Source organism: Martes martes, assembly GCF_963455335.1.
Source record: "Martes martes genome assembly, chromosome: Y".
NCBI classification, from domain to species: Eukaryota; Metazoa; Chordata; class Mammalia; order Carnivora; family Mustelidae; genus Martes; species Martes martes.
The window spans coordinates 19,812,498-19,838,520 of NC_137907.1; the positions used below are offsets into that span (position 1 = coordinate 19,812,498).

The 26,023-nt window shown below is 50.3% G+C and overlaps 1 protein-coding gene and 1 long non-coding RNA gene across 10 annotated transcripts in view; one reads left to right on the plus strand and one right to left on the minus strand.

The window, feature by feature from the left end:
• SHROOM2 (shroom family member 2) overlaps positions 1-12,764 on the minus strand; it is a 132,962-nt gene extending 120,198 nt beyond the window's left edge. For all 5 annotated transcript variants that reach the window (XR_013966335.1, XM_080795980.1, XM_080795979.1 and 2 more), the window contains exon 1: positions 12,439-12,764. Coding sequence is in view for 4 of the 5 variants with exons in the window: in XM_080795980.1 (XP_080652106.1) it covers positions 12,439-12,603 (165 nt within the window). In the remaining variant the exon portion in view is untranslated. The remainder of the gene's footprint in view (positions 1-12,438) is intronic.
• LOC308337778 lies at positions 11,745-25,469 on the plus strand. 5 transcript variants are annotated; one of them, XR_013966336.1, is made up of 5 exons: positions 11,745-11,839; positions 14,174-14,358; positions 17,259-17,304; positions 22,691-22,828; positions 23,707-25,469. It is a non-coding gene; the product is annotated as an uncharacterized lncRNA (long non-coding RNA). The 5 variants fall into 5 exon arrangements; XR_013966337.1 differs by having other exon boundaries at positions 11,796-11,891; XR_013966338.1 differs by lacking the exon at positions 11,745-11,839 and adding an exon at positions 13,141-13,448.
• Positions 25,470-26,023: the final 554 nt, after the last annotated feature.

The window sequence follows — 26,023 nt, forward strand, 5'->3', positions numbered from 1 at the left end:
AAACCCCCACACAGTTGTTTTAAAGAGTGACATATTTGACCAATATAGTCAGTTTCCCAGAAGTTAGGGCTTTTGAAAAAATATGCCTGCTTAGAAAAAAACTAATAAAACTCAATATATTCCACAACAACAAAACATGTCACTTTCAAAATTCCAAGTGGCATACACAAAACTAAGCTTCCTCTAAGCGTCCCCTGATTCCCAAGATTGACGACAGTGTAATTTTTAGGAGAATTACTTTCAAGCAATGAATAAGTAGATTACATGGAGCCAAGGAAAGAACTCCAGAGACAGGGAAAATGAATCAGCACAGCCACGCCACCAGAAATAAGATTACTATATGTTTTGGGCTACTGATCCATCATTTCCTTTATTTTCACTTTTTTCAAGATGATTTTAAGGTTTCTGCACCAAAAAAAACCATCACTATACTTAAAAATTTACAAGCATACGTAGGGGGTGGCTCAGTGGGTTAAAGCCTCTGCCTTTGGCTCAGGTCATGATCCCAGGGTCCTGGGATCCAGCCCCGCATTAGGCTCTCTGCTCAGCAGGGAGCCTGCTTCCCTCTCTCTCTGTCTCTGTCTCCTTATGACCTCTGTCTGTCCAATAAATAAATAAAAAAATGTTAAAAAAAATTTACAAGCATACGTACAAAGAGCACAGATAAACATCTGTGTGCTTGAAAACCTACAAACACGCAATTACCCTAAACAGATGTGGCTTCGGTGTCTGCCAGCCACAGGCATGGAAGCACCTTCCCCTCCCCGGAAAGTCAGGGGGGGCTACCCACCCCGAGGCTCCTGTCCCTGTCCCGCCCTGCCCACCACGCTCCCTGGCTTTCCTGGCCCCCAAGCAGAAGAGACCCTTCTCCTGTCCCTCAGATCTGCACTGCAACGGCACCTTCCTCCTGACACCACTGGCTGGGACTCTGCACGCATCCTGACCTCCTTTTCTTCCGGTCTAACTCATGAGTCTAAATCCCGACCCCTAGAGGGGAAAACCAGTCTGCCGTACAAGATTATAATTCATCAATCTGATAAGGGCAGCCCTGCTAATGAACACTTAATGTGTAACTAACCCTCCCGGCCAACATCTTCCGCACCTGAAGCACGCGGTTTAGGAAAGGGCGATTCAAGTAGGAGGAAGGTCGGAGCCCTGACATCACACCAGCAGCCGGGCCCCCACCCTGTCCTCCGGTCAGCCCTACCCGAGCGCTAATTACCTAGACTGGGGATTCTCCTGCCTCTGCCCTACCTCTCCCTGGCTTCCAGGCAATCATCTGCAGGGAGGAGAAGGCAAACCAAGACAGGGTGAAAATTAAATAACCGTCTGAGAGGAAAAGCTGAGGTGGAAGGCAAAACGATGGCACGCAGGCCTCGTTTTATGTAATAAGGGTGTGCGGAAAAAGCCCGTGCTAATTGGATGCCCACAGTGATGCTTTCTGCCAGGTCAATCATCATTCCCTCCCGTGCGCATGGAAGCAGTCACATACTCGATCTCTTACAGCCAGGTGTACTGGTGAGAAGGAAAACCGGGATTTCAGTTGTTAGAATGGCCTCCTACAGAGGGCACGACCCCAGAAACGCGTAACGGCTCACGCGCAGCACAGGCTCGCTGCTCACTCGAGTCCCCGTGTTCCCGGGGGGCAATCCTGCTGCGGGCAGCTGCCTCCTCCGCGATCCAGGGACCTGTGCTGACCGGGTTCTGCCCTAGGCCCACCTCCACTCCGGACAGCCGGAAGATGGGAGAGGAGGACAGGCTGCAAGGGCAGACACCACCTCCCCTGCGTCTGATGGGGCAGAACCGTCACAAGGTCGCGGCCAGCAGTGCGAAGCTGGGAAACGTAGTCCAGCCAGGCGTGCAGGAGGAGGAGAACTGGACCCCTGCGGTGAGCAGATGGCGCCCGGCAAGCCTAAGGGTCCAGCTCCCTGCCCCGACAGGCCTCCTACTGCCGCAGGCCGGAGCGGTCCCAAAACAGAGCCTCCTGTCGTAGCGATACTCAACCCTCATCTTTCCTACTACTTTCACTTCCCAAGGCACTTTTCTAAAATCCTGTTTTTCTGAATATCACATTGATCTGAAAGAGCTACCCTTCGTTAGTATTAGGAAAATGAGAAACACTATTAATAAAAAACAAACAAACAAAAAAACCCTGATAGATGGGGCACCTGGCTGGCTCAGTCAGTGAAGCACGAGAATGTTGATCTCAGGCTCCTGAGTTCACACCCCACACTAGGTACAGGATTACTCAAAAATTAAATCTTAAAAAAAATTGTGGAAAAGAAGAAACAATTGCTTCCAGTATGGTGTAAAGAGCACAACCAATGTATCATTGTTGGGCAATAGATGTGCATTTTAATTAAATGCTTTCCTTCAAACACCATACTTAACTACCAAAATCAGTAACAGAATCCTCACAAGACAATTAACATGTTGCCACGCAAAATCTAGATTAAAGTCTTTCCACAGTGAATTGGTGGTTCAATGCATTAACATTATTTTTACATTTTTCAAAATTTTTTAAAGATTTTATTTTCAAGTAACTTCTATACCCAACACAGGGCTCGAACTCACAACCCTGAGATCAGGAGTTACATGCTCCACTGACTGAGCAATCCAGATCCCCCAGTTTTCCAATCCACCCCCTTTTTTAGGATTTTATTTATTTATTTGTCAGAGACTGGGAGAGAGGGTGTGAGGGAGCACAAGCAGGGGAAGGGGCAGAGGGAGAAGCAGGCTCCCTGCTGAACAGGGACCATCACGACCTGAGCCAAAGGCAGCCCCTTACACAGTGGAGCCACTCAGGGGCCCCACAGTTGTTCAATTCTTTTTTTTTTTTTTTTAAGATTTTATTTATTTATTTGACAGAGATCACAAGTAGTCAGAGAGGCAGGCAGAGAGAGAGGAAAGGAAGCAGACTCCTCGCTGAGCAGAGAGCTGGATGTGGGACTCGATCCCAGGACCCTGGGATCATGACCTGAGCCGAAGGCAGAGGCTTAACCCACTGAGCCACCCAGGCACCCCTAGTTGTCCAATTCTTAATGAAACAGAATTAAATAGTGCAAAGGGAGGAAGGGGAGAAGATAAGGAATTTAAATTTCCTACAGCTAGTTTTATATTTCACCTCCTATAATTCCTATGATATTGTAACAGAATGGGAACGACCCTGGTTTGACACGCTGAGGATTGGAGACTGAAAAGGGTAACGACAGAGTCAAGATCCAGCCTGAAACGCAAGCACTGCCGCTTAACGCCAGTGACAACCTTCCCCACAAACTGGAACCACGGCGGCCACGTAGCGGGCGGGGGCGACCGCTCCCACTGGGCTGATCACAGCAGGCATCCCCTGAACTGGCATACCTCACAGCAGCCTTCAAATCTGCCCTATACGGGAAACTCACTTCCAGTCGAAGTAAGAGTTACCATCTGACAAGGACAGGATGGTCCCAGAAAGAAACCTCGAAGCTATGGCCTTACAGGACTCCCTAGGGAAGCGCCTCAGCGGCCCTCAGCCATAGGCACGCAGCTCCCAAAGAACACTTGGGTCACCTACTCTTAAATACTGCCAACGACAAGGGTCACGAGACATTCAAGGACAGCCTTCAACAGGGAAGAGAGAAGCCCAAACAAAAAAGCAGCAGAGCTCAGAAACTCAATCTATGCAGAAAGGAGACTTAAAAAAAAAAAAAAAAGGCAGCTTAATTATCCTCAATTAATTATCCTATCTTCTTTAAAAGAAGAACCACGAAATTAGATCAGTAAGAGATTAAAAAAGGAACATCTGGAACAACAAAAACTTTGGAATTTGAAAAAAACAGCCTAAATTTAAAACTCAATGTAAGGTCTGAAAGCTAAGGCTATAGAAAACTCCCCAAAAGAACAAAAATATGGGGAGCCTGGGTGGCTCAGTCGGTTAAGCAACTGACTTCAGCTCAGATCGTGATCCCGGGGTCCTGGGATGGAGCCCCGCTTCCGGCCCTGTGTCCAGCCCCTGAAGTGTCCAAGGTCGAGGCCCACGTGCTCAGGGGGGAGTCTGCTTCTTTCTCTCCCTCTGCCCTTCTCCCTGCTTACGTTCTCTCTCAAATAAATAAAATCTTTAAAAGAAGGAAAAAAATATAAACAAATGAAATATAAATCAGAAAAAATTAGCACCAGTCCAAAGAGCAAGAAACACAAAGGCCTGCTCCCCCCACAGCAATCCTGAGCATCGATCGATGGGGAGAACTAGCTCCACAGAGACTTCTTTACCGAACGATCCATTCCCTGTGCAGATAAAACGCCATTTTCAGAGAGAGAAGGTCGTTAAAGCCTACCCTCTGTGTGTTGGAATATATTAAAAGATTTTTCACAATTGGGGAGGATTTGGAGGCTGAATCAATGAGAAGTGGGGAAGAAATCAAGCAAAGAAACAAGAACCTTGGTGATTGTGAAAACTTGCACGGGAAAAATAACCACAGTTTGTACCGCCAGGCTCAGCATCAATAGCACTGGCCATCAAAATAATGCAGACACCGAATACTGTTAACTGCGTGGTTCTCAAAGGGGGTGATTTTGCCCCCCCCCAAAGAGACATTTGGTAATGTCCAGAGATAGGTTTGGTTGTCACAACTGGGGTGAGGGGAGCTACAGGCTCTAGTGGGTAGAGGCCAGGGAAGCTGCTCATCTTACAACACACAGGGCAGCCCCCCCCAAAACAAAGAGTTGCACTTGACCCTTAAACAACACGGGGGCTAGGGGCACTGATGCCTCGTGCAGTCAAAAATAAGTGCGTAACTTTTGACTTCCTCGAAGCTTAACTAATAGGTCACCATTGGCTGGAGGCCTGTTAACATTACCTCAGCATGTTTCACGTATTATTATATACTACATTCTTACAATGAAGATAGCTAGAAAAAAGAAAGTGTGATTAAGAAAATCATAAAGAGGGGCGCCTGGCTGGCTCAGTCAGTAGAGTGTGCGACTCTTGACCAGAGGGTCGTGAGTTTGAGCCCCGTGCTGAGTGTAGAGATCACTTAAGGGGCACCTGGGTGGCTCAGTGGGTTAAGCTTCTGCCTTCGGCTCAGGTCATGATCTCAGGGTCCTGGGATCGAGCCCCGCATCGGGCTCTCTGCTCAGCAGGGAGCCTGCTTCCCCCTTCTCTCTGCCTGCTTCTCTGCCTACTTGTGATCTCTCTCTCTGTCAAATAAAATAAATAAAATCTTTAAAAAAAAAAAAAAATTAGAGATCACTTAAAAATAAAATTGGGGGGGGGGCGGGGAGCGCCTGGGTGGCTCAGTGGGTTAGGCCTCTTCCTTCGGCTCAGGTCATGATCTCAGGGTCCTGGGATCGAGCCCTGCATTGGGCTCTCTGCTCATCGGGGGAGCCTGCTTCCCCCTTTCTCTGCCTATTTGCGATCTCTTTCTGTCAAATAAATAAAATCTTTAAAATAAAATAAAGTAAAATGAGAAAAACATAAAGAAAAGCATAAGATAAAGATATCTATAGTACTTTAGTGTATTTATTGAAAAAAAAATGTGTAAATGGACCTGCATAGTTCAAAAACCCATGTTGTTCAAGGCTAAACTGTATTTGGCCCAAAATGTCAGTGGAGCTCAAGTTGAAAAACCCTCTTCTAAGCGAAGATTCTAAGTTCAGATTTGAAGTGTGGGGTGGACGGTGGGCAGGTGGTGTGCAGAAAAAGGCTAACTCCTAGTCTCCCTTGTGGCGGGAAGGCAACAGTCAGGAACAAACAGAAGGAGCAGCAGTGGAGAATGTATGCAAATGCTAGAAGACAGCAGCTAAAAAGCTTCAGTTGTTGTCTCCCGGGGAAGGGGAAATGGCAGTGGGGAGCTGTTGGTATGATAACAGGCTGCGGAAGAACTATTTGATTATTTACACTGTGCCAGAACCACTTTGATATAAATGATATAAATGAAAACAAAACTCAAAAAGATACACTAATATTTTGTTCCTTTCCATCCATGAGTAAGTAAAAATGTTGCCTTCACAGCACACAGAATCTACCAGGCCTGGAATATTATTTGCCTTTGATCTGAACGTGTTAGTCTGCTCTGGCCAAGAGAGAGATAATCCCAACCCTGCCCAGGGGGTCTGGAGCACAGTTCTCCCTTCCCCATCCCAGACGTGGATAACGGTCCCTAACAATGCCCTCGGGATTTAAAAAGAACCCAGGTTAAAAAATGTTACTGTTCTGCTACAATTCAGAAAATCCTGCCCAGAACCATCATATTTGTTTGAACCTGAAACTACATTAGTCCAATTATTTTTTTACCCTATTGTCAAAGACACATTCCCCAAAGAGAAGCCATAACATTCGCATCAGTAAACAGAAAAGGCTCCATCTACCGCAAGACAATGCAGACATTTGTTCCAACAAGGTAACAGAAAAACAATTCTTCCCGAACACAGCAGTGTTTGACGCTGCCTCTGTTTTAATAAGACCAAAGAGAGTAACATGGGACCCTCAGCTCTTTCAAAGTCCTTCATGTGAGTGAGAAAGTTTTTAGCTTGGAAGAGTGCAGCTGGCAGAATTTCTCCTCCAAGTGTTGCCCCACTCCTGACCACAGTGTTTCAAAGTAAAAGAAGACCTGAATAAAAAGTCCCTTTAGCCTTTCAATCCTTAAATTATCTTGTCGAATGTTTACAGTGCTCCCTGTGTACAAGAAGAAAAGCCCCAAAGAGGCCCTAAGGAATCCACAAACCCAGGTGTATTTGCATGCTGACACAAAACAGCTTTGGCAAGAGGGCAACTCCAAGCTGCCTTCCAAATAGACAAACCGCCCTTTCCCAGCAGGGGGCCCAGCTCGGGTGGCCGTGGCCGTGGCCGTGGCCGTGGCCGTGAGAGAGAGAGTAAGTTAAGGAAAAGGTGTAAACGACTATTTTTAAGAACATTTCATTATCATGCTATGCTACGTTTAGCTCTCGGGCAAACCAGCTTTCTTTTTCCAAAAGACTAATGTCAGGACGTGTCACGAAATACAACTGCATCAGGCAGTGCAAGTCCAATGTGGTGTGGAAGTGTGGCGCAACGCTCACGCTCACAGCTTGTTACCACACAGAAGCCCACGTGTGGGTTTACCGATGACGCTCCGGCTCAACCAACGTCTAGAAGAATCCTCCACCCGCCGAACCTCGCAGCCACCAGACCCTGCAAGGTGACGTTCCACGGCCCGACCTCCCACCCCGGCCCCCAGCGCACCTGCGGGGGACCAAGGAAGAAGTGGGCCACCTGTGGGAGGCAGAGACTGGGACAGGGCGACACAGACACGAGGGAGCGACAGCTGGCGGGCCAATGGAAAGGGGCTTTCAGCACACTCGGAAGAAAACTCACCTCTTTTTTGTTTTTGTTTAACCATACTAATGATTCTTAACATACAAATGAGTCTTCAGAATTACAGTCATCCCATCAACGCCAGTCGGCCGCTGGCCTCAGCAAGCGTCGGGGCTCTCCCGGCCGGGAGCTGCCGCAGCCGCCAGCGCACCCATGGCCCGCAGGGACCCGGCCTCGGCCACGGTGGGCGGTCAGACGTCCAGGATCCTGGAGTGCACACACTGCTGGGCTTTCACACAGAGATTGAGCAAGAGCCACAGACAAGGGCACATCTGTCAGCTCCAAATCCCCTGCTGAATTCATCACATCCCTCGTTTTCAAAACCTTTACTGATCTCTGACAAAAAACTCGGCTGTTGGGGACAAATAACAACAGGTGAGGACAAAGACATGTCCTGACCAAGGCTCTGAGGTCACCTATGACAGCGACTCAGCCAGGTCCTGTAAAATGGAGCCCCTGCTTGAGCCATTAAGGAAGGGACCTCCGGTGCCCAGTGCCTCCCACCCCCACCCACCACCAACGGCCAGTCTCTGCGCTGGGCCTTGGCCGTCAGGAGTTCTGGCTAATGGTTACACAGGACATTTGCCACCTGGCTGTGTAACCTCCATTCAAAATATGTGCCCTGATTCCCTTCCACCCCACCCTCAGTATCCAACTAGAAAGGACGTTTAAGGACTTTGTCTCGTGTCCAGAGAAACGTTTAAACGGCCCAAAAGGCCCCAAGCGGGAGAGTCAGGCTGGGGGCATCTCAAGCCACAGCTCCGCCGTCCTGCTCTAGGACAGCAGTGTTCCTCACAGGCAACCCAAAAGTCAGCGGCTTCCTGAAGGAGCCACCCATGGGACCACACCAGGCCCAAAGTAACGTCTTCCTTGGCGCTGCTGGCGAGGCTCCGGCATTCTTCAGGGAGGGATTTGGCGAAAAGGAGGGTCTGGAGCTTCATTCCTTCCCCCTTTAAGAAACATTCCTGGGACTGCAGGGGGCCTACTGACACCCAGCTGGTGCACAGAATGCTCCCTAATGAATCCCCAAGGGCTCATTTGAAATTCTAGGCCCTCCAGTGACATTTTAGAGATCAGGCCCCTCCCTTCCCCCCACTGATGTTTCACGTTTGCTGAATCAATGGAGAAAGGAACACGCCAAAACAGCGACCACATCCATCCATCCATCCATCGTATCTGATTATACGGGTCCCCGGACCAAACCCACATCAAAATGAGGCCTTGGAAATACTAAGGAGTCAAAATCTTTGTGGCTTCTTAGGACATAGACATCCCTTTGGCTCGCTCTAGGACAGGAGAGTGGAGAAAAAGCAACATTGTGTGTTTTGTAGCACCGGTAAAATGTCAAGCGAGAAGCCAGGGAGAAGGTGCTGAGCAGACAGAAATCTGGGTGCCACCTCTCAGCAGAGGTCTGGTGGGACTTCACACAGGCACTTCAAATTCCAAGAATGCCACTCCTGGGAGGGTAAGTATCCCTTTCGACTTCAAAACTAGGCCCAAAGAAAAGACCGTCCTTACCCAACAGCCCCACTGAAGGCTCATAAAACACAGCACTCAGGAGTTCCAGCTTCATTTCCTTTCTCCAGCTACAAAAATGCAGATGAAGCAAGTATTTGTTTGAGTTTTACTATGTAAATAAAGCCCATTATCAGGGCCAGCACTTGGGAAGAAAACAACCCCTCAGGAAAACCTTGTTTCAAAAGGCCAGTGTCTTCACAAAGAAAAATTAACTTGAGTTTTAAAAGCTAAAATCCTTTTCAAAACTAAAGTGCTGACACTGTTAATCTAACAGGGACAATTTGGCCCGCAGGTAACACCTGACAAGACTCTGGAGACTTTTGTTGGCTGTCGCGGCTGGTGTGGGGGTACCAGGGGCATCAAGTGAGTGAGTGGGGCTAGGGAATGCTTCTAAGATCCTACAAAGCACAAAACAGCCCCCTGCACAGAGAATGATGCAGATGAGCGTATCAGTAGTGCCAAAATTGAGAAATCCTCCCGATGGATGTGACAAAGTTACTTCCCACGGCACTGCAAGTGTTTGCAGGGGACAGCGGATGGAACAGAGTAGAGGGGAAGTGAGGACATCTGGGATCAAGGGCCGGTCCTTGGAAGCCTTCTCATGACCTGCCAGGTTTGTGACCTCAGCGCACGCCATTTCACTTCCCTTTGCTTTAGCTGTTGCATCTATAAAACGTGCTGATAAAATTTCTTGATCTGCAGATCACAGGTTAAATCAGCCTTGTTCTTGGCATTGCTTACAGTTCTAAGATGTGCACCCTGTGACGCTTCCAAGTCAGACCCCTATTATCACAAAAAGCGTGTCACCTTACAGTTATTCAAGCTACCCCCACATCAGATTCTGTTACATAGAAAATGAGTTGTACAATTTCCCAGGGGTCTTATATACAAAATATTTAATTTTAAGTTGTTTTTTTAAGCCAAAAAAAAGTCCAATTTTTTTAAAGCCCCCCCCCCCAAGTCCTATTGGAACAATTATAATTTGAGTTCCACATAACAACAACTGTTATAATGAGCCCCAAATATTTTTCAGTAGCTACCAAGGGAGAGTCAAAACTTGGATAATCCAAATTCTGCAGGTGGGACCATTTTTCCTAGCCTCTATTCCAAAAGCATATGCCCACTCTTTAAGCGATTCTAAATGGACACACTTTCCTTCACCCTTTTCTAATAATGTGACAATTAATTACCAGCTGTTGGAGTGTAAGCAAGCACAATTGATGACTTAATCCAAGAGAAAAGACAGGCATGTGAAATAGTGCCAATTCCGTGCAACGCGGAGTTCAAAATCTGTAATACACAGGCGCACGAGCCCTGATCTCTGCACACATATACAAGTGTACATGGAAACTCAGTACAGAAGGCCCAAACTCCGAGTCCTCTTCTAAACCAAGCAAAGAAACCACCAAGTTCCAGTCACTTTGCAGCATCTAGAGAAATAAGCAGCAGTTCAAGGAAGGGATGTATGGCCCTCTCAGAGAAGAACCCCAAACATTTTTATTTCCTGCAAAATTCTACAACACCATCTGGAAAAGCAGAGCACATACGCTGGTACTAGCCTACCCACAAGAAACTTTTCCAAAGAAAAACAAAACAAAACAACAGACCAAAACACCTTAATAAGTACCATGAAAGCCAACCAGCAGGCCAAATCAGGAGGCGAAGGGCCTCACATGCCCCCAAAAGGCCCTGGTACGTGTTTTCTGGGTTTTACTGCCTAGCTACCACACACTAGACTGGGAAGTCTTGGACAGAGTGAACAAGAGGCCACTAAGGATACACCACGATGTTTAGAACCCAGAGTACCCACAGAAAGGAGGAGGTGCTCTGGGATCTACTTCTCCAGCCTCTGGCTAAACAACGGAATTTCAGAGTTTAAAGTGACCTCCAACTTTTTTTTTTTTTTAAAAGATTTTATTTATTTATTTGACAGACAGAGATCACAAGCAGGCAGAGAGGCAGGCAGAGAGAGAGGGAAAAGCAGGCTCCCCGCCGAGCAGAGCGCCCGATGTGGGGCTCGATCCCAGGACCCTGGGATCATGACCCGAGCCAAAGGCAGAGGCTTTAACCCACTGAGCCACCCTGGCGCCCCAACTTTCTTAAATGGAGTAAAGACAGTAGGCAAGATTTCACCTTAACTAATGTTTTGCAACTTATTCCTTCATTTGTAGTAAGTCTGAAGTTGAATTGCGTGAACATCTCTTTTTAAAAGAAATACGTGAAATGATAAGGGTGTTAGTAATTTACCTGCTATCTTTCAAACTTTTTACTATCAAGAATGTCCTCTAAAACCTTTATTAAAAAGGCACAGGGTAATACACTTTAGTACACATATATGCAGAAAACTAACCTCGCTGGGCAAGCTGGACACACTTTGTTCACCATCTTTTCAAAGAACCCAATTCGTTAATGGGTTACACATTAAATTTATAGCAACGACAGACTCTTTCCCCAGTTGAACATAAATTCAGTGCACATCTAAACAAGCCTCTCCTCGGAGTCTCTGGTTTTGTGAATACAAAAATGAGAGAAAATACTGAACAGAAAAGTTTGGTGTCTCATTCACTACCTTGCACAACAAAGCCACACCACTTCCCAAATTCACGGGTGGGGTGAGTTAGGAGTGATCTTACACTTTCCTCCTGGTAGGAAAAAACCCCAGCAAGTCACCTTCAAACTCCTGTAGTCCCCAAGAATTTTTACATTTTAAAGGGAACTTTGTCCCTAGGAAAAGCCTGGCCCAACCCTCCCCGGAGAAACGGAGGCTTTTAACCAGAAGAAAACAGGATGATAGGTTTGTTGTTTTGTTTTCACAGCTCTGTACAAGTTCAGCTGGTCAATTTCAAGATCGATTGCTGTTTATAGAATTCAAAGTCTAAAGCACCCACCTTCCCCTACCACAGACAACGCAAAACATTTCCTGATGAGACACGTTAGAAACTTATTATTGGAGCTCAAATCCCACTTTGAAAAAGGACACTGAAAGTTTCGGTACGTGTCTGCAGGTCCCAGAGCGCCATGGATCCAGGGCTGGAAGCCGAAAGTCAGTAAATATTGATGGGCTGATGGGAATTGAGAAGCTGAGTTGGCGACAGCTGCTCGTCTGGGTTTCCTAGTGATAAGGGAACGGACTGGTTCAAGGGGGTGCAGAACCAAGGGCCTACGGTGACAAACACAGGTTCTGTCCACCCCCCTGGCACGTGGGACTGTTCCTTGGGCAGCCCCCCGGTCAGTCCCACAGGTGCAGGCCGCCGCTGGCGAAGCCGGGAGTGACAGGGGACCCAGCCAGGCCCCTTCTTGAAGGGGGAGGGGAGGGGACCCGGAACAGGAGCCATTTAAACTCTGCGCGGCGCTGGGAATCAGCAGCGCTGGGAGCCGCTGCAGAGCAGCCGGAGCCGCCGCAGAGCAGCCGGAACCACGCACCTTTGCGTGTCCCGGTGACCCCGTCCCCGCAGGTGACCCAGGCATACTAGCGCCCCCGGGTTGGGGACACGATTGGCCCGCCCCTCCGGCGCCCCCACCCCCCACCCGAACCCCCGCCCCGCGCCGACCTCTGGGCTGTCATCGTGAGGGTCCCGCGGCCGCCTCACCTTGGTGATGACCAGCGGCTCGCCGTGCTCGCGGCCGCCCTTCAGGGTGAAGCCCCACGGGGCGCCGCCGCTCAGCTGCACCTCCACCAAGCGCCCGCCGTCGGGCGCCCGCGCCTCGGCCTCGGCCAGGCGCTCGGGCCGCGCGCGGGGCTCGGCGCCCTCCATGGCGCGGGACGCGGAGCGCGGAGGCGGCGCGGCCGCTCAGCCCCCAGGGCCCGTCCGGCCTGCGCCCATGCACTCGGGGAGCCCCGGCCGGCCGAGGGCGAGGGAGGGTCGGGGCGCTCCTGCCGCCGTCGCCGCCTCCGCCGCCGCGGGCCACCGGCAAACTTGCGCGGCAACTTGGGAGGAAAGTGCCGGCCGGGGCCAGGGAGGGAGCTGGGCGCGGGCGGCGAGGCGCGCGGGGGAGGGCGGGCCGGGCAGGGGCGGGGCCGGCGCGCTCAAGGGCTCCGGCTGCACGGCGGGCAGGGGGCGGGGCGCGCGCTGGGCTCCCGGGGGCTGCCCGGAGGCTGCCCGGAGGCTGGGAGGGGCGGGAGGAGGCGCGCGCTCCGGGACCCGCGCGGTCGCCGGGGGATAGAGCGGCGAGAGGCGCGTGGGGCAGGGGCGTGCGCTTGGGGGTCTCATCCGAGGGGCCCGGAGGGTGGGCGTGGGCATGGGCGAGGGCGGGCACGCACTCGGCACCCGTGCGGCGGGCCGGGGATGGGCGTGCGCGCTCGGGACTGCCCCACTAGTCACCCAGAAGGTGGGAGGGGGCGAGGGCCGGCGCGCACGCGAACCTGTGCGGCTCGCGGGAGCGCGCTCCGCCCCCCTCCTCCCGCCGCGGCCCCCGCCCCTGTTGCCCGGAGGGTGGGAGTGGGCGGGGCGCGCTCTCGGACCACGCGCTGCGCTGCGGGTCTGGGGGCGGTGGGGGACCGCGACGCGACGTCCGGCCCTTTCACCGGCGCCAGCACCAGGCGGCCCTGGGAGGCTCGGGGCGCGCCAACCCCCTGCTCCGGGAGGCCGAGTCCCGGCAGGTGAGGTGGCGGAAGCGCCCGCGCGGGGCGGGCAGGGGCGGGGCGGGCGGGCGGCTGGCCGAGTCCCCGGCGCCCTCCATCTTGGAGCGCGCGACCGGCCCGGCGCCCCCGCCTTTGTTCGCGCGGACCGCGGGCTGCGGGTGGCCGCCCAGGTGAGACCGGAAGCGCGGCGGGCGGCCCGCGCGGGTCCGCGTGCCGCCAGCCTGTTCCGGCACCGACGCACTTTGCCCCCAGGCCCGGGCTTGGGGTGGGGGTGTCCCGGGTACCCTCCACGCACCCGCACTGCTGCGGCCCCCCGCGAGAGCCGCCTCCGCCGCGCGGCCCGGGACAAAGCGCTGGCCCTAGGACGGTGCTCTGAAAGTCGCGGCAGGGGGACGGCGCCTGCCCTGTTCCATGAAAGACTAACCATCTTCCTACCAATTCCCTGCTGCGGCGCGCCCCGCGGATAAGCAATACCCTGCTTCTCGGCTCTTCCCATAGTTCCGGTCCTGGGAGTGTTTGCGTTCAGGCCGAATTCTCACTTTGGTAGAGCAGTGGCACGAGGTCTTCCTGTCCACGTCTGCGTTGCCTGCAAGGAGAGGTGGGGGTCCGGAGTTACTGAAAGGGTGTGCGACCTATGCCTGCCCCTTTTCAGTTTATGTCAACGTTCGGTGTGAAGAAATATCCGCGCTGCTGGGTATTCGCACGCTTTGCCCCAAAACCACAATCCTTTATTTCCTTTGTAGTTAACGGAGCTGGATGCTGTTGATCGCCGGTTTCCTCAAAGCAGCTCCCTCCGGGGACTTGGATCAGGTGAATGGGCCGCAAGAGAAAGCTCGGAGACCACTGGACAGGAAGAGTGCGGGGTTCCTGCCCTCGTTGAGGAGGCACAAGAAGTCTCAACTCTAGTCTCTCTGTCTTCAGTGGTCAGGTGAGGGGTTTCCATTCTGTGGTCTGAATCGTTTGTGTCTCACCCAGGGTGCAAACTTCACTGGGCACTTGTCATGGGTCTGAGCAGTGGTTACTGCCCCATGAGTAATTCCAAGCTATGGTGCCCACAGTGTTTCCAGTTGGGGAATGACGTGATTTTTTTTCTTCGTAAACGAGACTTAATGAGGGTGCTTGTTAGAATCCACCTTAAGTGTATCTTGACTGTCGTGGGCATGCAGATCTGCACATATTGATTAAATTGCACAGACCTGAATACACAAGAGTGCGCGTAAAATGAGGAAATGGAGATAAGCTTCGTAGATGGTGTCAGTGTTAATATTCTGACTGTGAGATAGATGCAGTTGTGGAGGATATCCCTTTTTTTTTTTTTAAGAGATTTTATTTATTTGACAGACGGAGATCACAAATAGGCAGAGAAGTAGGCAGAGAGGGAGGAAGGGAAGCAGGCTCCCTGATGAGCAGAGAGCCCGATGCGGGGCTCCATCCCAGGACCCTGGGATCGTGACCTGAGCCGAAGGCAGAGGCTTTAACCCACTGAGCCACCCAGGCGCCCCGGATATCCCTATATTTTTTAAAATCACATTGAATCTGTAACTATCTTGATAAAAGTTGAATTAAAAAACTGGACAGACATGAGAAACCCAAAGGGAAAGGACCATACAAATGCACCTAGAATTTTTGGAAGTTCCCTGCTTCCAAAACAGGGAACTTCCCACCCGTGGTATTAACTTGAAATCTCAGCTCTTAACTGGGGCTGAAATTCAGACCAGGAGTTACCAAAGCATTGTCTCCTTAAATCACAGCTAGAGTCATCCTTAGCGTTTTTATGTTATACGAGGTTAGGTGTCTGCCACTTAAAGGAGTTCTAGTGTTCATTCCTTAAACGTGGGTGCAGGTTTACGTTTCTCCTTACTAAATTATCATTTTCCTGGTTTTTTTCTTAATCTTCACATTAGACATCTCTCCCAGCTTAGCATTAATTGAATATTCATAAGGCTGTTTATATGGACATTAATAAATACACCAGAAGGGCCTGGACTGAATCTGTGTGTTCTGCTTTGAGGTAGATGCCCTCCTCTCAGACCCTGTCAAATTCTTTAACTGACACTCTTGGGTTTATGTAGCTGAGCATACCTACTATCACACCTAGACTTCTGTATCATATCCATTATATTCTTATTAGACACTATCATGTATTTTGGAAAACACCATTATCTTGTGACCGAAAGGCATTGCCCCAGTGTATTAACCCTGCTGCTCTTTTGAAAGTGTTCAGAAAGACACCGAACCAGTGTGGACTTAGAGTGGTGATGGCTTTCTTTTCTGAGAACTCCACTCAGCCAGATTTTCCACGGATATATATTTATCAACATCTAGCTTTTTCTTTTGGAAAGCCAGGGCCAGATAGCTTCTGGATTTTCTCAGCTTCTCGCATCTTGGACATTCAGCTTCATTGTTCTGAAGACCCCACGGTGAGCATATTCTCTTCAGGACCTGCAGAGCACGACCCTGTGACCATCTGTATCTAGGCATTCAGTAGCCTTGCGTACATACACGGCATTTTCAGATCTGAGGCTGGCTTCCCTTGATAGAGAGGAGATAGGTGAAATTAAAGGGAGTTCTTTCAGGCACCTGGCTGGACCAGTCCATAGAGCGTGTGACTCTTTTTTTTTTTTTTTTAAAGGTTTTATTTATTTATTTGACAGACAGAGATCACAAGTAGGCAGAGAGGCAGGCAGAGACAGAGAGAGGAGGAAGCAGGCTCCCCGCTGAGCAGAGAGCCCGATGCGGGACTCGATCCCAGGATCCTGGGATCATGACCTAACCTGAAGGTAGAGGCTTTAACCCACTGAGCCACCCAGGCGCCCTGAGCGCGTGATTCTTTATCTCGGGGTTGTAAGTTCAAGCCTCATGTTGGGTGTGGAGATTACTTAAAAATAAAGGTAGTTCTTTCACTTTATCAATGGTGAATGAATCTGTCAATGAATAGAAAGCAGATTGAACCAACTTTCAGAGATTTAATCAGTGGCTAATCCTTTTTTTGAAATAGAGTTCAAATTACCTTAGTTTTTTGTTCTAACGAGAAAAAGGATTTATAATTAGAAAATGTCCTGGAGGATGGGGTTCCAAAATTTTGCCTTTACCTTGCAAACTAGTAGCTCAGGATATTCAAGCTTTCTAGGACATCTGTGGCAATTTTTTAAAAGGCAGATTTAGCCTTTTAAAGTAGAAACTTAACGCCACTGCATCCCTGAGTTGGGGTCCCTATGAATTTAGATGGGGGAGAGTCCGTCCAGAAGAGAGAGCATAGGTCAGGACAGCTAAAGGAAAACATCGACTGAGTGGCTTTCTCCTTCATCACCATCACTATTGTCATCATCTTGATTTCTACAGGTGATTATTGGAAACACGGGCATTTCACTTAGCTGCAGATCTGAGCCCAGGGACAGAAGCTGAATGCTGCACAGGTCCGCCCCCATCACCTCCCCCTCTCACCCCGGGGGGATTTTACCCTCGCTGTTAGGGTATTTACAGAGCTCTGGGGGAGAGACTTCTCTCTGTGCAAGAACGGGAAGCTGCTGGGTCTTTCCTTACAGCCGGCACCGTTGTCCTGTTCGTGGACTGTACGTTGCGAGTTTGCATCCTAGCAGCCAGCCTTTAGTTGAGGAAGCGAGGAGTGGCAACCTGATAGATAGTGACCACACTCACAGGGAGCCTGCTTTGGACCAAGCACATTACATAAATGGACTCGGGTCCAAAGCTTCTTGGAGCCTGGGTCACCCCATTTTACAGAGGAAGAGACTGAGTGCCAGAGGGGCTTAACACCCTGCTAGAGGTGGCTGGGCTCAGTCTTAAGAAGGACTCCTCCTTCTCTTACAGGGACCAGTGCCAGACTGGATGTGACGGGACAGTTGTCACTGAGCTGGTGAGTTGACTTTCCTCTGTAGGACATTTAGACAGTGAGCCTCCTTTTGAGGTTCCCTTGCTCTCCAAAGAAAGAGGCTGAAGCCTCCTATGTGGAAATTTTGCCTATAAAACTGGATGCTAATTTAGGTTTGGTTGAGTTCCAGTCCTGTTTCCTTGGAGACCTGTCTTTAAATTATACGTAGGGGCGCCTGGGTTGCTCAGTAGGTTGAGCTTCTGACTCTTGATCTCATCTCAGGTTTTAATCTTAAAGAAATATATATGTATATAATAATAATACTTTTCAAATTGGGAATACTTAGCCACTATTTTAAAAGTGTTTATATTTTAAAATGCATTTTGAAGGGCGCCTGGGTGGCTCAGTTGGTAAGCATCCAACTCTTAATTTTGGCTCAGGTCGTGATCTCAGGGTCATGAGATCGAGACCCGTGTTGGGCTCTGTGCTCAGTGCAGAGTCTGCTTGAGATTCTCTCTCCTCCCCCTCTCCCTCCCTCCCCTCGTCCCCTCTGTTGCCTCCTGCTCCTTGCGCCCTCTATCAAATTAACAAAATCTTTAAAATGTAGTTTTAGAAAGGCACTGGGTGTTTTTCACTTTTTATTTTTTTATAAAGTAGCCAACAAGTACTTCTTGAGCACGTTTAACTTGCTCAGTACTGGGGAGTGGTCGCTGAGGAATGTTAGGATGCAGGAAATATGAAACATCTAGTCTAGCCAGTGAAGAAACTAGAATAGGAAGAAAAAACAATTAGAGTTCAATTACGTGCAAAATGACTTTAACTGCAAAAGTTCCAGCAGGAGAGAAACCAAAGTAGAAAAGAAGATAAAAACAAGTGACCACAGGCATAGGTGAACTTTCTAAATTTTTCTTTTCTTTTTTTCAATTGTGGGAATTTCAGAAGTACACAAAAGCAAGAAGTCTCGTTTCATCCCTGCCCCCTGCCCCCCCAGGTATTTCAAAACACATCCAGGATAGAAGGGCTGAGCTGTCTTGGAGGCTGAGAGGAAGTGGAGCCCAGAGTTCGCTGGGTGGGGTCCTGTGAGCAGAGGAATGTTCTTTATAGGGAAGTTGAAAGCATCAGGGCAAAAAGGCTGAAACCTTGTTAAGGAGTGCCCCAGTCCGGCTCCTTGGGAACCTGTGCTGGGCCTTCACTCCCCCATCCCGGGGAGTGTGCACACCGTAGGAGCTGGGTGAGTGACGGGGGGCAGGGGCTGCTATGTGGAGATGTGACAGGAGAGCAGAAGGGAGGCAGTAATGAGGGCAAGTTGAAATGGGAAATGCCTGTGGGATACCCTATGGATTTTCTAAGACTATTGTAACAAATTAACACAAGCTGCTTAAGACCCATTTTTTTCCTTCCCAGAGGCCAGAAGTCTGAAATCAAGGTGTCAGCAGGGCCATACCCCCTCCGAGGCTCTAGGGGAGAATGTGTTTCCTGCCCCTTCCAGGGTCTGGTGGCTGCTGGCATTCCTGGGTTTGTGATCCGATCAGTCCAGCCTTTGCCTCTGTGGTCACCTGGCCTTCTCTTCTGCCTGGGTCCTGTCTTCCTCTGTTGCCTCCCTGTGTCGGTCTCTTGTAAGGTCTCTGTGATTGCCTTTGGGGCCCACCTGGAAAACAAGGATGCTCTCTTCATCTCAGAATCCTTAATCTAATCCTGTGTGCAAAGACCCCTTTCCCAAGTAAGGTCCCATTTGCAGGTTCCGGGGATTAGGACCTATTATCTTTGGGGAGTGTTAGTCATCTTACTACAGATGAGCCAGCGGGAATCACTGGGGTGTTGCGGGACAGTGAAGGGACTCCTGTTCTTAGTACGGAAGCATTGTGGCTAAAGTGCCGGTGTTCCTGCTGGTAGTTCAAGTGCTCATGGGAGCCACAGATCTGCCTGCCCGGAAGTGGACGGGGTGGAGAGAAGGCTTGTCCCACCCTCAAGCCAAGTGAAAACTGCTCCCAGGAGTCCCTTGTAAAGATTTGGGGTATCTACAGGACAGAGGCTGGGATCTCATGCTTGGGTGGCGTTTCTGGAAGTGCCGTTGATTACTGTTCCTTGTGCAGACACGCACAGAGGGCAGCAGAGGGACAGAGGGCTCAGGAGCACGTGCGTGCGCCCTCCCAGTCCACCCGGAGAATGTCGCCACACATCCGATTTTCCCGAAATTGACCAGCTTACAGGGGCAAACTCCGGCCTGACCCGGGACTACTGCTCAGGCTGACAGGTCCCATTTGCCCAGATCCAAGCAGGGATTTTGAATGGTGACTTCTTTGCGAGAGACAACAGTTTTACTTAGGGAATGGGTATTGGGGGTATAAATCATCTGTTATCGTTGTAGTTTGGGAGATGTAATCAAGGCCTCAAGATCTGAGTGGCTCCCTTAGTCATGCAGATGTGTAGGCCCCCAAGTCTAGCTCTCATTTCTCTCTCCCTGGGGTCCCTGTATGAGGGGTTTCTGGGAGGGTAGAGACCAACAGGTTAACCCCTGTTTCAAAACTCAAAGTAAGGAGAGTTGATGACAGGAGGAAAAGCGTGGTAAAAAAGCAGTCCCATGTGTGGGCCACGTCCGCCGCCCTCCGTGGGAGCCGAGGTCAGAGGCGGAGCGCTGGCTGTTGGCGATCAGAGCTCAGAGCAGGGACTGGCGTACACTGAGGGGATGGGAGTTTTGACACCAGCCCGGCAACTTCACCTTCATTTAAAACATCGTATCTGGGGAAGATTCTTTTCAAATCTGAAACACCTTCCCTGACCCAGCCTTCTTGTAATTTGCCAACGAAATCGCAGGATAGAAATATGATCCCTGAGTCCCAGACACTGTCTGAATGGTTCTAGTGAAAGCCAACACAGCAGTTTTCAAGCAGCAAAAAATAAGTCTGTGTGTGAGATTTCAAGACATCGTTGGACATACTCTCTTCCGAAATACAGCATAAACCTCTCTTGCTATGGTATCGTTTGTGTGATTGTGGAATGCCTTTTTACTTCGTACTCCACATTTTGAGAGAAAAACCCAGAGTAGGGACGCCTAGGTAACTCAGTCTGTTAAGCATCTACCTTTGGCTCAGATCATGATCCCAGGGTCCTGGGATCGAGCCCTGTGTGGGACTCCCTGTTCAGCGGGGAGCGTGCTTCTCCCTCTGCCTCTGCCGCTCCCCCAGCTTGTGCTCTCTCGCTTGCTGTCTCTCTCTCAAATAAATAAAATCTTTAAAAAGAGAAAAAGAAACACCCGTTACTTCTGCGAGGCTCTCAGAGAAAGCACAGGGGACTTAGATTTTTGTAACAAGGTCCTTCACAGGGGCACCTAGGTGGCTCAGTGGGTTAAAGCCTCTGCCTCCAGCTCAGGTCATGATCCCGGCTCCTGGGATCGAGCCCTGCATCAGAGTCTCTGCTCAGCAGGGAACCTGCTTCCTCCTCTCTCTCTGCCTGCCTCTCTGCCTACTTGTGATTTCTGTCCGTCAAATAAATAAAATCTTAAAAAAATAAAAAACAAGGTCCTTCGTGACATCTAGGCAGCCCCCTCCAGGAGCACACGTGGGGAGCCGTGGCATAAGAATAACAGCAGCCAGGGAAGTCACACGGAGCTCGGTAAATGTTCCTGCGTTCCCTCCCTCTCACCTGCCAACACGGCCGCAGCCACACAGACACGGAGAAGGGGGCCATCTGTACTTCCTTAGCGCTGGGATAATTCGGATGTCCTGTGGGAAGGAGGGGCCCTGGAAACGGAAGCCACTGCGTCTTTAGTGTTGGAGGGACTGTTGTTTCGGATGCGGGAAATTCCGTCGCTGGCCACGGGCCAGAATACTTGTTTCAATTCAGTCTTTTCACCTGAACTTCAAGGAATGTAGACGTCTTTGACCAGCCGCAGAAATAACAGGAAGGACCAGAAGCCGCGGGCTGGAGGGTGGTGGAGTTTTCCCACAACACGCAGATGTCTTCCAGGCAGACATGGGAAGTTTCTAAACACTTAACTGGTCGGGATGGTTCCTCTTGCGTAATTATACGTGTTGGAAGGGCCACAGGAAATACTGTGTGATTAACTTTAAAAGTAAATCCTTCTGTTGGAACAATTTGAGGTTTACAGAGAGGTTGCAAAGGTACTGCACGGAGCCCCTGCGTCCCCTTGAGCCGGTCTCTTCCTGGTCACTGAACTCCTGTTTGGGTTTCCCCAGCTGGCACGTGAGTGTCCTCTTTCGGTCCCCAGGGCTCCACTGTGCGCTTCGTTGTCATGTCCCCCCCTTGGTCTCCATCATCCCTTTGTTTACATGACCCGGAAGTTTTGAGGAGGACTGGCCGGGTGTTTTGTAGAATGTCCCCCAATTTAGGCTTGTCTGATGTTTTCTCATGACTAGACTGGGTTATGGGTTTGGGGGAAAACGTACACAGATGATGTGGCCTTCTCTGCATGCCATGTCACGGACTCCTGGTCACCTACATGGCTTGTCACTTGTGACTGTCACCTTATTCCATGGGTAAGGAGGTGGCTGCCAGGTTTCTCACTGTCAAGTTACAGCAAGAATTTTCCCTTTCCTGGTTAACTCTTTTAACAACTTGGGTTTGGGGCACCTGGTGGCTCAGTCCGATAGTGTCTACCTTTGGCTCAGGTCATGATCCCTGCTGGGATGGAACCCAACACAGGCTTCTTGCTCAGTGGGGAGTCTACTTCTCCCTCGCCCCTGCACTCATGCTCTCGCTCGCCCGCTCGCTCGCTCTCTCATAAATAAATAAATAAAATCTTAAAAAACAAAAACCCAAGAACTTGGGTTTGACGATGCAGAGGTGTTCTGTGGGAAGTCACACTGATTCCATGGTATCATACCTGGACAGGCTATCCTTAAGACCAAATAAAATGCTTGAATCACACCATTGATTAAATCAATGTAAAGCACATTGAGAGGGAGTAATTGTGAAAGAGACCTTGTAGCTTGCAAAGGCAAAAATATGTCGTGTTTGGGCCGCAAAGAATCAATTTCTGATTCCTGTGATGGACTAAAGACATGTCCTAAGTTTGGGAAACTTGGGGTATACACATGGTTTCCTCTGGATGTTCAACCAGGGGCAATGCAGTGAGACCCAAAAATACGGCAGGGGGAGAGCCGTTGCATTTAAATGATCAGAGTCCCCTCAGAGGACTGGCGGACCCCCGTTTTCTATGTTAACGTCTTTCAGCCCTTCTGAAACTGAGACACGTGGTGTGGCGTGGGTATCAGACAGATGTTTCCGCAGCGTTCACGGCCAGGTTGACGTAAGGGTATATTATCTCCCAGCACGCTGTGTTTCTAACCACAAGCCAAACCCTTGAGGTTAATGTGGGTTTCCTATTCCCTACCCGTGGCCACTTGAGTACCAGTGAAGCAGTCATTTCAAAATTAGCCCAAGTCTGAGTGTGTTTCTTTCTTTTTATTAGATATCTGCAATTTGACACTCTCATGTAGACGAAAGCCGCGGAGCGTGTTATAGTCCTCCCAGAAATGACCGTCCTCCCGTTTCACTGTGTCAGTATAGTGTGCTGCGAAAGGAACAGCAGATTTGATCAAAGTTTGAAGTAGGTGACATGTACCCATGCGCGTACATCCTCAGCCCCACCTTCTCTCCCCCCCACCATACTTCCTTGCGAAGTGCAGTTATGGTCACACGACTTCACATTTGGCCATCTGTGACCTGCCTCCAGCTTCTCGCACGCGGACTCCTTGTTGCTTCAGGGCGGTGGGGTGAGAAGACGTCTTTCCGTGGTCGGACTGGTTTGTAGCCGTTCGCGGCTGACGTTCATTCAGGTGCTTATGGTGTAGTCTGCCTGGATTTGATCCTCCCCTCCACTGCCTCCATGACCTTGGACAAGTTTCCTCACCTCCTCTTGTACCTTACGGTAAAAAGGAGATAAAAAGCTGAGCCACAGGGTGGAGGTGAGAGTTAAGCAAGACCTTGAGTACTTAATGCTGCCGGTTCGGGAAGGCGGTCAGGTAGTACTAATGCTAGATGACTTCTCTTCTCAGAACACGGACTCTTCTGAGAACACAGTCTCCCTCCCACGGCACGGTCTGGTCTCCTCTCTTCTCAGGCCGAGACCACGTAGCTCAGACTCCTAGTCTGCCTGTTGCAGAATTGGAGAAGTGCTCTTAGACACTCTTTCTCAATCTGTGAATTCCTGTGTTTCCGTCAGAGGAAAGGGAAAGGTTCCTTCGAGCCAAGACTCTCCCAGTTTCGTCAGGGGAGGTCAATACTCTACCCAGCAGCAACCACAGAGCAGGCCCTTTGAGCTCTAAGTCTGGGTTCAAAACCCATGCATTGTGTGGCGTGTTGCAGAGCTACTCAGTTCCCCACGGACAGAGAAAGGGGTTCAATGTCAAAGTGTAAGCCACTGCAACTCTTTTTACTCTCTTAAAGCTTTATAGCCAATCCTGAGCATTTTTGTCTGTTCTCCAGGGTCAAATTGAGCAAATTTAGTTGTGGATGGAGGCCGAAGTCATCTTTCCAACCCGCTAACACATTCCGTGAGCTCCAGCGGGCAGCCTTCTGGCTCTCTGAGGAAGGAAGCCCTCAGGTGGCCGACGCTTACTCACCCAACGCTCTCGGAGCGCCCGGGCAACCAGACGTTCCTAGGATTTGAGGTGCCCACCCAGGGACCGCCCTTCCCGGTTGACTGACAGGAGTGGGTGCTCCCGCATTCTTGTGTGGTCAGACAACCTGAGGGGTCGCTGTGGTGGACAGCCATTAGGATGCCCTCCCGGGGCACTCCGCCTGCTGGCAGCCACGCTCTGTGTATTCCTTCCGTTGGGTGCGAGCAGGACCCATGACCCACTTCTAAGCCATAGGACGCGGCAGAGGTGACGGGACATCTGCTCGGTGATTATGTTGCCAAAGATTGTGACTCTCACTTGGTGGACTGTTCTTGCTGGCTTGGACGAATGCAGCTGCCTTACTGGAAGCTGCCTCGTGGAGAGACTCGCGTGCCAAGGAGCGGAAGGTGGCCCCCGGCCAACAGCCCGTGGAGAGTGAAAACTCGTCACTGACCATGTAAGCACGTGCTTGGAAACAAACGTTTCCCCACTTGAGCCTTCAGGTGAGACTAGCCTTGTGGGCATCTTCATTGTAGCCGCTGAGAGACCCCAAAACGGGAGACCCAGCTAACCCATGCCTGGACTCCTAAGCCACAGAAACTGTGAGAAAATAAGTGTGTGTTGTCGATGGCCCGTCTGGCACGTAAGGAGCTTACACTCACTGCTTTAGCCTAACAACCAAAAGCTGAACGAGCCGAAAAATCATCTCTTCGTAGATCTGTCAGAGAAGTGAGGTCACAGAACAAACTGCGGTCTCCCCCCGCCCCCAGCCAGCTGAAAGGACAGGCAGATGCGGACAGCCACATCTTCCTGGAGCTGACACCCATTAGCAGAAACTTCTACAGGAATCGCTGCCGAGGTAGGAAAGTGTGAACTGTAACTGACCGGTTGCTGGAGGGTCAGTGCAGACGGTCCCCACGCTTTTGTGAGAAGTGGCCATTTTTAAGTCTGCCAGAGCATTCTGTTCTGAGCAAGACCTACCCTCAGGAGAAACTTGATCCTGACTGATGGGGGTTACCGGAACCTAACCACCCTGGGGGAAGGAAATCCCCAACTCCGGTCTCCTGAGGCCCTGGTGGGGGCCACAACGAAGAGTCGTTCACAGCCAAGGGGTACAGGCTAACTACAAGACTGAGACCTAATCACAGAACTGCCTCTCCTCCCCATCACCTCCTGACGACACCACTAATATCCTGTTTATCCCGATTGTTTTTACCTAGCACATTATGACATTATGTCCAGCCCTTTTTTTTTTTTAAGGGAGTGAGGGGCAGGTGGGGGGGAGAGAGTCTTAAGCGGGCTCCACACCCAGCACGGAGCCCAGGGTTGGGCTCAGTCTCACAACCCGAATATCATGACCTGAGCCAAAACCAAGAGTCAGCCCCTTGTTCTGTCCAGGGGCCCCCATATCCAGCTTTAAACAAAGAGCTGCCAGGCATGCTAAAACCGCTAAACACAGTTTGAAAAGACAAAGCAAGCTTCTGCTCTGTACTAGGGGATGTTGGAATAAATGTCTGTTGCTTTCGGCTGCTATATTTGGGTCATTTGTTATGTGGTGTGGATTACTACAATGGCTTAAGCATTTCTGCAAGTCCTGTGGGATGGAACCCAAGTCGCCCTTCACGGGACTTCCCTTGACAGCAAATCTGTGCTTGGTCTCCCTTTCAGGATCACATGGTTCTGCCCCTTCCTGCCTTTCCCTGGAAACTTCCCCGTGCATCCTCACCCCGGGGTCTGCATGACAGGCTCCAGCCACTCCCACAGATACCTGCTGCCATCTTTGTGCACGTGTGCGATGTCAAATCTTTGCATCTTGCATCCTTAGTCACTAAGACCGCACATTGAACTTCAGAAACTGTCCCTCCCGGTTTCTAACCAGCTAGGCTTAGACTGGCCTTTTCCCCACTTTTGGGGGGTTTTTTAAAAATTATTTTATTTATGGATTTGAGAGAAAGTGAGAGAGCACAAGCAGGGGGAGGAGCTGAGGGAGAAGCAGGTTTCCCGCTGAGCAGGGACCCCAGGACCTTGGAATCGTGACCTGAGCCGAAGGCAGATGCATAACTGATGGAGCTACCCGGGCGCCCCAGTGTCGTCGTTTTTTTTACTTCAGTGGGAAATAAGACATTCAAGAACATGTATACAGTCAAGACATAATTTCAAATTGGAATGGATTTACTAACTTT